An 11,273-nucleotide genomic window follows, 5' to 3' on the forward strand; every position below is an offset into this window, starting at 1 on the left:
CCCAGGAAGTGTGGCTCCCAAGTTCATGTTAACAGCTCACGACACGGCTCCTGCAAGGGATAAAATGTGGAAAGTCACTCAATGGAAACAAGTTGATGCACTATATGTTCTTTGGGATTTTTAACATGTTTTCGTTTTTTATTTATTTAAGCAAAGAAACCAAAGGAAAAAGAAAAAGGGAGGCAGAGACCATGCTTCAACTGGGGCAGAAGTGTGGTAATGACCAGCTGCTGGCTAGACGGGGTGCTGCCATAGCTGATACACTCACAGGGCAGCGAGAAGACTCAGGGAGGGGTCAGCGTATGTGGGGCTCCTCCGGGCAGCATAGGAGCCCGGGAGGCCCCCACAGGGGTTTCCTTGAGGGGCCGTCAGCCAGTGGCCAAGGCAGCTGCAGATAAGGGTCAGTGCAGAGTAGGTGTGGGGAGGAGGGTGCCAGCAATTCGGTTTTCAAGATCACCTACCCAGACGCAGCTTTTCATTTCTCTTTTACTAAGTCATGCAGTTAATAAAAAAAGTCATGCAGGACAGCAGGAAGAGGAAAGCATGAAAGAAAGCCGGCAGGGAATCTGGGCTGGGCCATGAGCTAAGCAGGGACCAACGAGCTCATCAGCAGGCTGAGGAGGGCCAGCCACAGGACAGGCGGCACTGCCAGCCCGGGACAGGTGGCAAATCCACAAATGCCAAGCCCCACAGCAGCCTTCTGGTGGGAGGGGGGCCCACATTCTGCCCCAGCCTGGGCCAGGCAGCAGGGTGCAGGCAGCCCCCCAGGCTGACGGGCTCGGGCAGAGAGCCAGAGCCAGACGGTCGCCCAGAAGGAACTCATAGCGGCTGGAAGAGGGGTACCCCGGGGGGTGGCAGAGGGGCTGGGCTGACCTAGTGACCACACGCACATCAGGGCCCCTTCATAAGAATGAGGGTTTGTCCATCAGCTGGAGTCACCGCCACGTGCCGGGTACCGAGGGTGGATGAGGGCTAAAACCAGAGCTGCGTCAGAGGTGTCCAGGCGACAAAACCTCCCAGGCTCGGGAGCCCCTGACTCTGGTGGGGTGGGGACAGCGAAGTTTTAGCTGCCTCCCAGGTGGAGGAAACTGGGCAGAAGCACCTGAGGGGGAAACCAATGGGCTCGGCTGGAGGATGCTGAGCCTGTGGAAGCTCAGGGGGTGGGGGCCAAGGAATCCCTGTTTTTATACAGGGCGTGGGCAGCCTGAAAGGGGGGCGGGGAGGTCCAGACAGGGACACAGGGCCCGGAGCTAAAGTCGAGGGATGGTTTTCACCAAGGACCGGGTCTGTCACATGCCAACTTGTCCCCCATTCCTCTCAGTTCTCACAAAACCCTGAGAAAGGAACTATGGCCTCATTTTACAGATGAAAAGACTCAAGTGGTTATGAAACTTGCCTGCTAATGACCCTAGAATGAGGAAGCTATGTCCCCACTCTCCCCAGACTCATGAGGGATAATTGGGTCTTTTTTTTTTTTTTTTTAAGATTGGCACCTGAGCTAACATCTGTTGCCAACCTTTTTTTTTCCTTCTTCTCTGCAAAGCCCCCCAGTACATAGTTGTATATTCTACTTTCAGGTTCTTCTATTTGTGGCATGTGGGACGCCGCCTCAGCATGGCCTGATGAGTGGTGCCATGTCTGTGCCCAGGATCCAAACCGGTGAAACCCTGGGCCACTGAAGCAGAGGGCGGGAACTTAACCACTCGGCCACGGGCCATGGGGCTGGCCCCGGATAATCGGGTCTTGACGCCAGGTTTAAGGGGGGCCTTTTCAATTACTGTCGGGTAAGGAAGGAAGTATCCCCTAGTGGCCCCTGGCAGCCGCAGCAGCCCCCTGGCCCTCGTGAGAAGGTGGGATGTGCGCCCATTTCACCAGCAAGAAAACGAAGGCTTGGCGGGATGATGTAGCTTGCCCTAGGTCACAGGTCCTGGGCCCTGTCTGACGCTCTGCCTCTCTGGCTCCAAAGGCGACACTGTTTCCCCTGCCGCACTGGTGCCACCAGCCGCTGCTCAGCTAACTCTAACAGGAGTAGCAGCTTTGCCTCTCTGCCTTCTAGGACACGGGGATGATCCCCGGGAGGCTTTCTTTGCAACAGCTTGTGCCTTGGATCCCACTGCCTGCTGATGGGAGCTCAGGATGCTCGCGGCCAAGGTGAGCAAAGCAGCAGGCCCGAGCTGGACCACAGCCAGGGTCCAGGATGGAGCTGTGAAGGTCATTCACAGCCACCAGGACATGTCCCTCTTTCCTCAGCAGGAGCCCCCAGAGGTGCCTGTGAAAGCCATTCTTCCCCTCTGCTGTGCCCTGCTAGGGGCAGGGCTGCGCTCCCACTGCAGGGGGGCATGTGGCTCAGGCCTGGCCAGTGAGACCAAGAATTCCCCTGCCACAGTAGTTGGTTCAGGGCCAATACGAAACAATAGTAAAGCTACAAAAAAAGAGACACGCACACAATAAGCCCTTTGCTGTGGTTACTCTTTCCCACTGGACTTCCTGGAGCTGCTGTGGCCACACTGCCACCACCAGGGATAAGCCACCTGAGAATGGGGACAGCACAGAGAAGAAACTGACTTAAGAAAAAGAGAAGCTAAGCACTGATGGCATTATCTGAGCTCCTAGATCCAGCCATACCTGACACCAGAATCTTTCTAGTTTTACAAGCCAATTAATCTCCTTTTTGTTTATGCCAATTTTGGTTGAAAGTGACAGAAAACCCAACCTAGAATTCAGACAGATGCAGTAGTTCTGGAGAAAGAAGTACCACGCACAGGCCACACTGCCAGCTCTGTTGGGACCCCACACCACACACGGTCATCCCTTTAGCTTGACTCTATTCTGGTACCTGCTTCCTCACCGATGCCACCGTGCTTGGTCTCCCAAGACCCTCTGGCTGTGTGGACTCCCTTTATCATTCTTAAGCAGCCAACTAGCAAACTTATCCTTTCAAAGATTGTTCTGCAGAAAAAAGTAATAGTAATAAAAATAAGAAAATAAAAGAAACCCAAATCACCACAAAGCAACCTGACGACAAAGGTCCCCAAGACGCCCTGCCTGAATTGAGCCCGACTGGAGGCAACTGCTGGAGTGGGAGTAGCCATGCCGAGCGGTCTTCCCGTGAAAGGCACAACCTCGAATCAATCAAAGAGGCTCTGTCAAACCACTGACCGTCTCCCTCCTGGTGGCGCGCATTCCTTTGCCCTAACTCAGCCTTCCTTAATTGCCCCAACTAAACCCACCAGGTGGGAAGACCGGAGAATAGCGCCTGGAACGGCGAAATCGGGGCGTCGGGGGGGCCAGGCAGGCGCGGCGGCTCGGGGTGCCAGCCTCTGCCGACCACTTCGCCGGGGCTGGGGCTGGACCACAGCCCAGCCTCAGGAAGGGACCGAGGCTCCGTCCACACAGTGCCGGCCACAGCGCCTTTAAATAGAACCTCCACGCGGAGGACAAACACATTCCAAGCGCTTTTTAAAACGCCCCAAGCATGACCTGGCCGGCGGCCTCCGCTCCCCCGGGCATTTTTCCGGTCGTGGCCCAATTCTGGAAATAATATTAATAGCTCGGTTAGGAGCTTACGGTGTGCAAAACGCTTCACGGCCTTAAAAGGCAGGGACGATTAATGCCCCCACTCTGCAGATGAGGAAACTGAGGCCCAGGGAACTCCCAGGCTGCAAGGCAGACTAGCGGGGGCTCTCGAGGCTGCCTCCGTCGCCCGGGGTTGGGGCTTACACAGCAGGACAGGAATGAGCCCCCCGGGACCGGCTGCCAGCTGCCATGTCCGGTTCGGACGGGCGCCTCCTGCCCGGAAGGCAAGGACGCGCTCGCTCCAGGAACGTTCTGATCTTTCGCTACGAGTTGAACAAACTCCCGGTTCTCAGCCTCTGTTGGTACATCAGACCCGAGCAGTAGCCAAGGAGAACTTTCCTCTTTTGTTTTAAAAGGTAAAAGGACAACAGGGCTAATTTCTCCCTTGGGAGCTAAAGCTGGCAGGTGAGGCGCGGCGCGTCTCGGTTTCCTAGAAGTTGCGCTCGGGATAAATCTCGGAACAAGCCGGCGGAGGGGGCGAGAGGGGCCGTCGGGATCCCGCGAGCCTGGGACTCGGACTCGCCTGCCCCAGGGGAACTTCTGAGCCCGGTCCGGGAGAGCTGCGGCGCCGGCTCCGGCTCTCAGGGTCCCAGCCCGGCCGGTCCCCCCACGGCGCCGGGATAGGCTGGGAGCGCGCAGGATCGGGGGCGTCGGGTTAAATGCTAAGTGCACCCCCAGAACTCCCGCACTGTCCCACCAATGCGGGGCCCGGGACTCGGGACGCGCCGCCACCTCCCGCCTCCCTCCCTCCCGCGTCCGGGGCGCAGGGTCCTCGGGGGCGCACGGCGCAGGGCTGCGCGGGGCGCTCACAGTTTGAACATGTTCTCCAGGTCCTTGATGAGGCGGCGGCTGAACTCCGGGAACTCGGTGTAGGGGTTGAAGACCTTGCAGCGGCGGGGCCGCGCCGCGCCCTCGTTGATGTCCAGCCGTCGGCTCAGCTTCGCGCTCAGCTCGGCGTCGGCGCTGGCCAGGGGCGCGCGGGCGGCGGGTTCGGGCTCCGGCTCCGGGGCCGCCGCGGCGCGGGGCGCGGGCTGGGGGCCGCCCTCCTCCGCCTCCTCGCGCTGCAGTCGCCGCTGCAGCTTGCGCGCTAGCTCCTCGCTGGCCATGGCGGCGGATCTGGGACGCGGGGACGCGGGACCCGGCGCGGGGGCTGGGCGGACGGCGTGCTCCTCGCAGGCTCGCGGCTCTACGACACTCTGTCCAGGCGGCTGGGACCTGGCGGTTGGGTGGAGCCGCGGGCGAGGGAAGGGGGCGGGCGGGGCGGAGCCGCCGCTTTAAGGAGGCGCCAGGACTCGGGGATCGCCCGCCACGCCAGAGGCCACAGGTGTCTGCACCTCCCGGGGACGTCGACCCGCTCCCCCTTCCCCGGGGCTCCGGCCTGGAGACTGACCGTCCCCCGGGACCGGGCGTGGACGCCCCCACCCCGCTCAACTCTGACCTTGCCGCCCGCGTGCGCTCCGGGGGAGCCCGGGGATGCTGCGGTCCCCAGGGGAATGGCAGCGGGAAAAGGTTTCCCGACCGACCGATCGGGGGGTTCCTTTCTCGTCCCCCAGAAGTGCCCCGACTGGAGGCGCTCGCGGCCCGGGACGGGCTGGGGTTAGGGGGAGCCCAGCGCCCTCGGGAGACCTCCACGCGTCCCGGTAGCTGGGAGTGGCACCCGCTGGTCGCGAGGTCTGGGCGTGGGAGACGCCCGCAGGGAGCGAGGGGAGGGGACGGCTGCGTTTCAAACACTCATTGAGAAGAAATGTTTCCAAAACATACTAAAAATACCGAAAACACACAAGCAAACAGAAAAAGAATAAGCAAGTGAGACCGAACTGCTGGTTCGCCCTGAGGTAAGACGCCAGCGCGGCGTCGGGGGCTGCGACATTTTCTGTGAAACACACAGGAAGGAAAAGAAAAAGAAGCTTGAAAATAAGAAATAAAGCAGCATTTTGAACCAGAGGGTAAAAACAAGTGCAGTCACGCTCCCTAAGGAAGGCTGATGCGGGTGGCTGTGACGTCAGCCGAGCCCTGGGGAGGATCTCGTCAACACTGGTCTGCCCCTGCCCGCAGCCTCTGCTCTGACCGCCTCGGTGGCTGCTGACCTGGTCCGTGTCCGCGACCCTGCCAGGCTGTGGGCTCCCAGGTCACAGAGAGGCCCCGGCAGGGCTTCCCGCATCTGTAAAGGCCTAGCGGGGGAAAAAATGTTAAAAAAAAAAAAAAAAAAGGGGTGTTAGAGAAAATATTAAGTTTTTAAATAAAGGCATCAAATAAAATCTTTTAAACGTCCCTACTAAACAAATTGATGTGGTTCTGCAAACGCAGCCTTTATGCTTGAAATGGCAATTGCTAGACTCCTTCAAATACATCACTGGGTGCTCCCCTTCCTGACCTGGTGGTGTGACTAGCTTTGCTATGCTGTCACTTCTGTTTTGAACACTTTAAGTGACACATTTCGCACACACACCAAAAAAAGATTTAAAATTCTTAATGGTCTCCATCAACAAGAAACTTTGCATGAGCAGGTAATAAGAAACGTAAACAATCATTTTACATACTAAAATTTACCACACCTCATGTTAAATTTAAAGAATCTAATAGCTCTTCCTTTTGTTTCATCTGCAAATATAATGTTGAAAATTCTCATATTAATGAGAGTGGATTTTGAATCCAGTTCAACTTTTTCATTTAAGTGCTTCCAAATGAGGAAGCACTGTTTTTTTTTTAGAGGTTTGTTGAGCTGTCATTAATATACAAAAGCCTGCATGTATCTAATATATACAATTTGATGAGTTTGGACATGTGCAAACACCCACAACACCATTACCACAGTCAAGACAGTAAACACATCCCTCCCAAAGTTTCTTTGCACCCCTTTGGTTTTGGGGATTTTTTGGTGAGAACATTTAACATGAAATTTACCCTCTTAATAAATTTTAAAGAGCACAGTGCCGTGTTGTTAACTACAGGCTCTGTGTTGCACAGCGGATCTCTAAGGAAGCACTTTCCCATAACATGCATGTATAATATGAGCTGTCACCTGGGTGCCACTCAAAAGGCACTTCCCCTGCAAGGGGCAGAGTTTGGGGGCTGTGCCCGCCAGGGACCTCCCAAGTCTCCCCTCCACTGAGGTAGGGGCAGAGGATGGAACACCTCCTAAACTGTACCCACCCCTGGCAGCAAAGCAGCAGGTACCCGTGATGCTCCCCAGGCCACCCCTGACCACCCTGAGGAATGCAGTCTCAGTATGTCACTAGTGACCTGAGGTGGCCACAGTCATGGCCACTGCTGGAAAAGCCCTGCTCTCCCATCTCCAGCGTCCAGCTGGGTGCCTGGCAAAGGACTCCAAACCTGACTGCTGATTGATGGGCCAGTGTCAGTATTGCTGTGCCAGTACGACCCATGTTTTGCAAAATAAATTTCAATGTACGGGAAAAAAAAAGACTAAAGAGAAAGGACCAAATTAACAGCTGTAAATGCTGGGAGTCAGATCATTTTCATTCTTTTTTAATTCCTGTTTTTCTGAATTTTCTACAAGGAATATATGAAACTGCTAAAATCAGAAAAGAAATGCTGTTGCTTAAAATGAAGACGTACAGGAGGGCCGATGTTCCGGCTGTTGAGCAGCTGAAAGAGTTTCCCCTCGTGTCATCCTCTGAGCTCATTATTTCACTAAATCCTCTGGGGAGCTACAGGAGGCTCTGCATTTCATAGGGAAAATCAGGCCAGTGTTTTAACTCCAAGACGTCTTGTTCAGTAGTTTATTGCTGTGTAACAAACCGTCCCCAAATCTAGTGGTTCCAAACGACATTTGCTTTGCTTACAAATCTGCAATTTGGGTAGAACTTTATAAGAAAATCTCTTCTGTGCTCCACTTGGCGTAGGCAGGGCAGCTCCAAGGCAGGGGGCGGGAATGATGTGTAGACTCGTTTCCTCCCAGGTACAGGGTTGAGACTGGAGGATGGTTGGCCCTTCACTGGGGCTGTTGGTTGGAACAACCACACAAGGACTCTCCTGGGCTGGGCTTCCTCACAACATGGTCACTGGGTTCCAAGGGCGGGGCTCCAAGGAGGGAGAGTCAGGGAGAAGCTGTATCGCCTTTTACGACGCAGGCATAAGATGCCATAGCTGAACTCTATTGGCCACGGCAGTCACGAAGGAGAGGAAACGTGGATCATCGCCTCTCAATGGAGGAGTGCCGACAACACATCTAACAGCAGCGTGTGAGATGGCGTATATTCTACTGTGACCATCTTTGGGAAACACAATTTGCCAGCTCTCCCTTTGAAAATTCCTGCAGGAGAGAGTCTCTTCCAGTTCTGTGGCATCTGGGCAAGAACAGATCTGTCCTTCAGCCCAGAATCCTGTGCCCTCTGGGGAGTGTTGACCTGCAAGTGCCAAAGATGTCAGAATGAACTAAATTCCAGAAAAGGAGAAGCCCTTCCAAGTGAGCAGAAACCTGGGGCTGCTTCCATCCCTGGAGGCCTTCTGTGCCACTTGTCTTCGCAGTATCATCAACTTCCTTAACAGAATCTCAGGGCTTTGATTTGTTTTAGAGGAAGAGGTTTAGTAGGCGGCATTGCCTTCCTCCTAAGGGGCCTCGCCCTCTCTCCGTTGTCCTCCGCTCACTCACCCAGGCAGGAGGGATTGGTCTAAAACAGTGCCATCCAACAGAAATAGAAAGCGCAATTTTATTTGTAATTTTGTATTTTAAATTTTCTAGTAGCCACAGCTAAAGAAGTAAAACAGGTGAAATTAATTTTAATAATGTAGTTTCTTTAACCCAATATATGCCAAATACTATCATCTCAACATGTAATCAACATAAAAATATTAAAGAGATATTCTGCATTATTTAATTTCATACCAAGGCTTCAAAATTTGGGGTGTGTGTTACCCTTCTCATCTCACTTCAAACTAGCGGGATAAGATAACCTTTTGGACTCTAAGAATCATAAACTATTCTGGCTCTTCCCTTTAGACAGAACCAGGAACCCTCTGTCATGGGGACAGAAGTGGGAGCAGAAGAGGAGTGATGTAAATCCTGGCTCTATCACTCAGTGGCTGTGTGACTTGAGTAAGCTACTTAACCTCTCTGAATTTCTGTTTCCTCATATATACAACAGAGATGATATACCCACAAGATGTACAAGGATGTTGTGATGACCGATTGCACTTAAAGTACTTCATAGGGTTGAGTTAATGTCACCCTGTTGCTGTAGGCTCAGCACAGGTGGTGGCTGAGGCTGGGGGTGGAAGAAATGAGCTCCAGCCACAGGGCATGCTCTCTGCCCTCCAGCTTTCCCTTCCACACCAACTAAGCCAGTTTGGTGGGGGGAGCGTCTTGCAGCCCTCACCCACTTTCCTGCCACGCAGACAGCAGCTCAGCGCTTCATGATTTCAAAGGCCCACACGGGTCAGCGTGGTTTGGAGACACCGGAGAGTCATAGTGCTGCCACACCAACGACTTCTAGTTTGATTTCGAGAAAGTCTTGCTCTTAGCAACTCCTTTACCCACTCCAAATCGGCCGTGCGGCTCAGCGCTTCCTCCCTCTCCTCCTCTCCATCCTTGCCCCTCTCTCTCAGAGAATCCCCGCTGCAGATTCCTCCTGTATTTTTAAGCTGATCAACTCTACCCCTCCAGCCCCTCCCTCAAACTTGGGTCTGAGTCTTTGCGTTTCTAAGGGTTTGGCTGGTGCTTGGGAACCGTGGTTAGACAAAGGCCGGTGGGTCTCGAGACAAACAGGGATGGTTTGGTTCTTCCCGCACCACCGCTGGAACAAATGTCCCCTATTTACAGTTTCAATTTAAGAATGGTCCCTTGCAAGGAAAAGATTTAACATGTGAACTGGAAGAAAATGTCTTCAACAAATGCAACAAAGTATCCAGAATCTTAGGGGGAGCTCCTGAAAAATAATAATAAAAAGAAAAACATGGGGCGGCCTGGTGGCACAGCGGTTAAGTTCACACATTCTGCTTTGGCGGCCGGGGTTGGCCTGTTCAGATCCTGGGTGCGGACACGGCACGGCTTGGCAAGCCACGCTGTGGTAGGCATCCCACATATAAAGTAGAGGAAGATGGGCATGGATCTGAGCTCAGGGCCAGTCTTCTTCAGCAAAAAGAGGACGATTGGCAGCAGACGTTAGCTCAGGGCTGATCTTCCTCAAAAAGAAAAAAAAAAGCTATTTATTAGACCAACATTCCCAGCAAACAGACATAAAACAGCTCAGACAACTTATTCTATAAGTTTGATGAAGTCTCCAGTCCTGGCTCGTGTCCTTTTTAGGAGATCTAACCACACCCGCCACCAGACCTGAACCCACATCTTCAAGACTGGATTCCTCCTCTTATTTATGATCAGCATCAAACAAACAGAAATCGTCCTAAAACAATGGCTGAAAACTAGTCCATTAAAGATGACGCCTCAGGGGCAGCTTACAAGCTTTGCTGGATTCCCATGTCCTGTGCTGTATCGGTGCGGAAGGATTTTAAACGATTTTAATCAATCTACATATCCTTTTTTTTTTTTTTTTTAGGAAGACTGGCCCTGAGCTAACATCCGTGCCCATCTTCCTCTCCTTTCTATGTGGGACGCCTACCACAGCGTGGCTTGCCAAGCGGTGCCACGTCCCACCTGGGATCTGAACCTGCGAACCCCTGGCCACTGAAGCGGAATGTGCACACATAACCACTGCGCCATCGGCGGCCCCTCACCTACATTATCTTGAATATCAGTAATTTTAATTTCACCAATGAGAGCCCATTTTTAACATTCATCAATTTAGTCAATGACCTGCTGTATTCACCAATGTTTTTTTATTTTTTATTTTTATTGAGGTAACATTGGTTTATAACATTATAGAAATTTCAGGTGTACATCGTTATATTTCGATTTCCATGTAGATTACAGCATGCTCACCACCCAGAGACTAACTACCATCCATCACTGTACGCCTGTGCCTTTTGGCCCCTTTTGCCCTCCTTCCTCCCACCTTCCCTCTGGTAACCACCAATGTGTTCTCTGTATCTATGGGGTTGTTTGTTGTTGTTGTTTTTATCTTCCATCTATGACGTGGAAGTGAAATCATATGGTATTTGACTTTCTCCCTCTGACTTATTTCACTTAGCATAATACCCTCAAGGTCCTTCCATGTTGTCTCAAGAGGCAAGATTTCATCTTTTTTTTAATGTCTGAGTAGTATTCTATTGTGCATATATACCACATCTTTCATCCATTCATCCATTGATGGGCACTGGAGTTGACTCCAAGTCTTGGCTATTGTGAATAATACTGCAATGAATATGGGGGTGCAAATATCTTTTTGACTTAGTGTCTCATGTTCTTTGGATAAATACCCAGCAGTGGAATAGCTGGATCGTATGGTAGTTCTATTCTTAATTTTTGTGGAGGCTCCATACGGTTTTCCATAGTGGCTGCACCAGTTTGCATTCCCACTAGCACTGTATGAAGGGTCCCTTTTCTCCACATCCTCTCCAACACTTGCTATTTGTTGTCTAGTTAATTATAGCAATTCAGATGGGTGAGAGGTGATATCTCATTGAAGTTTTGATTTGTATTTCGCTAATAATTAGTGATATTGAATATCTTTTCATGTGTCTGTTGACCATCTATATATCTTCCTTAGAAAAATGTCTGTTCAGATCCTTTGCCCATTTTTTAATTGTATTGTTTGGGGTTTTTTTGTTGAGTTGTA

The 11,273-nt window shown here is 52.2% G+C and overlaps 1 protein-coding gene across 1 annotated transcript in view; it reads right to left on the bottom strand.

The window, feature by feature from the left end:
- The window catches only part of EFHD1 (EF-hand domain family member D1), a 38,473-nt gene extending 33,657 nt beyond the window's left edge, over positions 1 to 4,816 (bottom strand). Inside the window, exon 1 of the mRNA XM_046644259.1 lies at positions 4,387 to 4,816. Coding sequence (XP_046500215.1) covers positions 4,387 to 4,682 — 296 coding nt within the window. The 5' untranslated portion in view covers positions 4,683 to 4,816. The remainder of the gene's footprint in view (positions 1 to 4,386) is intronic.
- Positions 4,817 to 11,273: the final 6,457 nt, after the last annotated feature.

This window comes from Equus quagga, chromosome 17 (assembly GCF_021613505.1).
Source record: "Equus quagga isolate Etosha38 chromosome 17, UCLA_HA_Equagga_1.0, whole genome shotgun sequence".
In the NCBI taxonomy this organism is placed as follows: domain Eukaryota; kingdom Metazoa; phylum Chordata; class Mammalia; order Perissodactyla; family Equidae; genus Equus; species Equus quagga.